Source organism: Stegastes partitus, unplaced genomic scaffold (genome assembly GCF_000690725.1).
Source record: "Stegastes partitus isolate 25-593 unplaced genomic scaffold, Stegastes_partitus-1.0.2 Scaffold1013, whole genome shotgun sequence".
NCBI lineage: Eukaryota > Metazoa > Chordata > Actinopteri > Pomacentridae > Stegastes > Stegastes partitus.
Genome location: NW_007578744.1, coordinates 116511 through 121193, shown reverse-complemented (window position 1 = coordinate 121193; position 4683 = coordinate 116511). Strand labels below are relative to the sequence as shown.

The 4683-nt window shown below is 39.0% G+C and overlaps 1 protein-coding gene across 1 annotated transcript in view; it reads left to right on the top strand.

Moving 5' to 3' along the window:
• The window catches only part of LOC103367081 (zinc finger protein RFP-like), a 3773-nt gene extending 2007 nt beyond the window's left edge, over nt 1-1766 (top strand). The window contains exons 3-4 of the mRNA XM_008294997.1: nt 287-313; nt 1237-1766. Coding sequence (XP_008293219.1) covers nt 287-313; nt 1237-1766 — 557 coding nt within the window. The remainder of the gene's footprint in view (nt 1-286; nt 314-1236) is intronic.
• The last annotated feature ends 2917 nt before the right edge of the window (nt 1767-4683 follow it).

The window sequence follows — 4683 nt, the reverse complement described above, 5'->3', positions numbered from 1 at the left end:
TTTTTTTTTTACAGTGTAAGATCTTGCCAATCATCAGCTTGTAATGTCTTTCAGTAGGTGAATTCAGTGCATTGATGCTCCTGTGTCATAAGGAATATTATATATGTTATAAATGTTGCATTTCTGCTTTTAACTGTCTCTCTCCAGACATATGCTATAACTTATCATACTGCCATAGAGTCGTAGCATTGTAATAGATTTTATACAAAACAACACTCATAGACCAGTGGCAGAACATAAGAGATGAAATGCTGCATACTTATGATATAATGTTGTTGTCTTTCAGTGTGGCAGTGGATTCTCAGTGCTTCAGGTAATCGTCATTGCTTAATATATTTTTTGCTGTTCACATACAGAACTACATTATATAGGCAACCATTTCCTCTTGTTTCAATGTTTTACACAACATCAAAACAGACTCTCGTACACTGTCTTAATCATTAACTTATTAATGCAATGTTTTGGTGCTAGACCTTCATTACAAGTTTTTTTTGTACCTGTTGAATGTGCTTGTCCCTCTCTGACACACCTGCCTCATGTAATAGATGTGCGAAGAGTTCTCTTTGGTTTAAATGTTTTACACTGTAAAATAAATATAAGAAAAACTGCTTTACACAAAGCATAGCTATGCAATGTTCCTCACATGCACAGTAATGTTTTCCTATATTAGGTGTATAGTCTTGATGTATATTCTGTATGTATGTTATGTTATAGATAACAGTATTCATATTTAAGAAAAGCATGCTATGATGACTGCCAACTGATAAACACATATCTTTATTGATATGTGAAGATTAGGATACACAAATGAGGATGACAACATGTAATGCAACAAAATCCAGGTGCCTAATGTAGCAAAATGTGAAGTTACATTTACATGCAATGCTGTTTTCGGCAGCACACTTGCAGACTGATTTATATATATATATATATACATATCCTCATTATTATATATATATGTAGATAAAGGCAGTGAGATATCTCACTGTAAGCTCAAGCAGCCCGACAGATTGTCTCTGTACTGACCAAAAATGCCTTCAAAGCTGAGGCTGCAAGTTCTCAACTTCATACCTTGTGTCGATTGAATTAGTTTTTTTAAGGTTAAGTTAACTGAACTCGGCCCGTTTTACACTTTCACATCTCATACACTGGCTTTAGATCAAATAATCATCTCAGCTAAATAAATGTAAAATGATGTACAGTGCACCTAACAATATTTCTGTATTTGAATTTCAGTGCCTGTTCACTTGGATGCTGCCTCCAGCGACTCTTCGCTGGTCGTGTCACCAGACCGACTGCAGGTCCGGGAGGCCACAGTGTCCTCCGCAACTCCTTCAAACAACAGCCAAGGCTTTGCTAAGTGGCCCTGTGTGATGGGGGATGTCAAAATCAGTGCAGGGAGGTACTACTGGGAGGTAGATGTGTCCCCTAATGGTAGCTGGAGAATAGGTGTGATGTCAGAGCTTTCTCCCAGGAGCCAAAAATACATGACACCAGAAGAAGGATACTGGGTCCTGTGGAAAAGCTCTAATTTGTGGGCCTGTACCAACAAGGCCACTAAGCTGGAGAGGGTGACTTTGCTCCAACACATTGGGGTGTATGTGGATGTCGAGGAGGGTCAGGTGTCTTTTTATGATGTCGAACGAAGGGTTCACATCTATACCTTCTCTGATACCTTCAGACACAGTCTCATCCCTCTGTTTTGCTGCCTGGATGGAAAAACAGTTCTTAAAATCAAACCACCAAAGATGTATAGGAAACACTGAATGAATGAATGAGCATCTTCTCCAAAATCATAACTTCCTTTAAGATTTTTGGGAGAAAAGGTATCCTATAAATTACATAAACAACGAGATCGGGGGGCTGCACGGTGGCTCGGTGGTAGCACTGTCGCCTCACAGCTCTGGTTTGCCTCCCTGCCTGGGCCTGATATCTTTCTGTTTAAAGTTTGCATGTTCTCCCTGTACATCCCACAGTCCAAAAACATGCTGAGGTTAATTGGGGATTCTAAATTGTCCATAGTTGTAAATATGAGTGTACTTGTTTGTCTCTCTGTGTAGCCCTGTGATAGACTGGCGACATGTCCAGGGTGTCCCCTGCCTTCACCCTGAGTCAGCTGGGATAGACTCCAGCCCCCCCGTGACCCTAGTGAGTATTAAGCAGTGTATAGATAATGGATGGCTAGACCTAGATCAGGCATGCTGGTTATGATTATTATATACAAGCATGGAGTACATTTTAAAAATTTGTAAGGTCTTCATCGTACTTTGTGACATGCTGTGAGATGACTGAATCTTTGTGAATTGAAATGAATATAATTGATACATAAATGTAACTGAAATGAGTTGAATTTAAACTGATAGCTAGTTTAAATGTAATGGATTCATTTAAAAGTCAGAACAATCATTGTGGCTTTCTTTCACAACTGTACTTGCCAATGTCTGCACTTGGTTACATTTAATCAAATTAAAGATAACCTATACTGACACAGTTCTTCACTGTCAAAAAAATCTGAAATTTTACAGATTTATTTTGTATCAGATAAATTTTTTAAGCATTTTTGAACTAAATAAAAATATAAAAAAAATTACAAAAATAGACAGTGAAATAACATGTCTCATGTATAATTTTATATACATAACATTATTTAAATATACAGATTAAAAATCTATTACTGTTATTATAATTGAGGTGACATGACATTTTTTCAAAGGGCAACACATACTGGGTTTTTGCCAATCACTGGGCTTTTCACTGATCAGGTGAGATAAATAGCAGCACTATAAATAGCAAATTAAATTCAGGTAGTGACAGCAGGATGTGGTGGCACAGCTTATTAGGTGGGGCATTAAATGTGCGTTTGAAATTAGTGCTACCAGAAACTGAATTAGAATGATTTATATCTGAATTTGTATTCTCAACTTAAAAGATGTATATAAATAAACTGAATTTGTATTTATTAAATTAAAACTGAGGCTTGGTGGTTAACACTGTCACCTCACAGCTAGAAGGTCCCCGGTTCGGACACCTGGGATCTTTCTTCAGTTTGCGTGTTCTCTCTGTGTAGCATGGGTTCTCTGCGGGTTCTTTGGCTTCCTCCCACAGTCCAAAAACATGTTAAGGTTAATTGGTGATAAATACAGTATGTAAACCAAACACAAAAGACAATGTGTGGAAGATGCTGTTACTGCATTACCGTGCCATGTTTCCTTTGTTTATGATGACACTAAAAGGTAGGCTGAAGCATGAAGATGATATGCCCTTAAAGAATCTGTTTGCTAAAAATCACAGGAACAGGCAATCACATTTTTAAGAGGTCATGAACAACATTTATTTCTCCCTTTAAGTGTCATTTCCCACTTTACTGCAGTCAAGGACGAATAGTCCAGTTTAGAAGGAAGCACTCTTACATTGTTCTCTCAGAGAATGACATCCAGATGATAAAAACAAGTCAAAGCAGTTGGCACCAAAAGTCTGAGATCACTATAACGGGTAACATCAGTTCAACAATAAGAGTGAACAGTAGAATCAGTTCATGTTAGAATCTCTCAGTATCTGCCTCATTTTGCTTCAATGGCAAACTGAGTGAACCCCAGCAGTTCGTTCACACCTGACCAGCCATGTTCTCTGAGCAGGATGGGACAATGGTCCAAAGAGCCTCACAATGCCTAAGATCCCTCCTATGCTGACTAGGATGTCACAATACAGAAATCAGTCTGTACCAATACCAATAAAAAAGTAAACTAGCTCAACAGAGTTGTTCTTAACATGAATTTTTTCATTTAAAAAGCTGCTGTGAACTTTCAAGTAAGACAAAGACATTATTGTTATTGACAACAAAACAATACTCATTCACAGAATGAAAAAACAGCAGTGTCCTCTTTGCTTCACGTTAAATCTCAAAGGAAGGACTAAAATACGGAGCATTTATCTGCTGTCATTTGAGTATCAGATCGATGCAGGCCTCCACTCAACACACCTTCACTTTTCATCTGAACCAGTGTCCATGAGCTCATCAGTGGTGCTGCTCCACATCACATCCATCCACATGTTTAGCTTGGTTCTGCTGCCTGCTCCACCAACACCACAGTGGGCGTGACGCACAGGCAGCATTTGGGTACTAACACCAGTTTCTGTGTTTGGGTTAGCGATGACGGCTCCGTTTCTGCAGCAGCGGCGATATTCGGAGATCAAGTTCGATATCCTGATTTCAGCACAGTGAAGGAATAGTCGGCTATTCTGCTATTCGGGTCCAGCCCTAGAATTTTCAAACTTCAACTTTGACTGAAATTTTCCCTGCAGGTTTTACAAGAAAACAGTTTCTCACCTGTGTGGGTTCTGTGATGTTTCTTTAAATCTGACTTATACTTCAAAGCTTTTCCACAGACCTCACATGTTAGAGATTTGTTGGCTTTGTCAGTATAACAGTGTCTCTGTTCTTGGAGGATTGTCTACATTGTTACTGTGATGGTTGTTTCCGTGTTGTCTTCTTTGGCTTCAGCTCTGCATATCTAGTGGATGCTGAGTCTACATCCTTGCTTCCTTCCTGGTCTGACCTCTCAGCTACAGAAGAGATGTGATAGAGGAGCTGGAGCTGGTCACTGTTTGGTTTTGGTTCATTGTGGACACTTTCCTCATAATCAGGAGTTACCATAAAGGTGTCACTCTCCTGCTTCAGTCCAA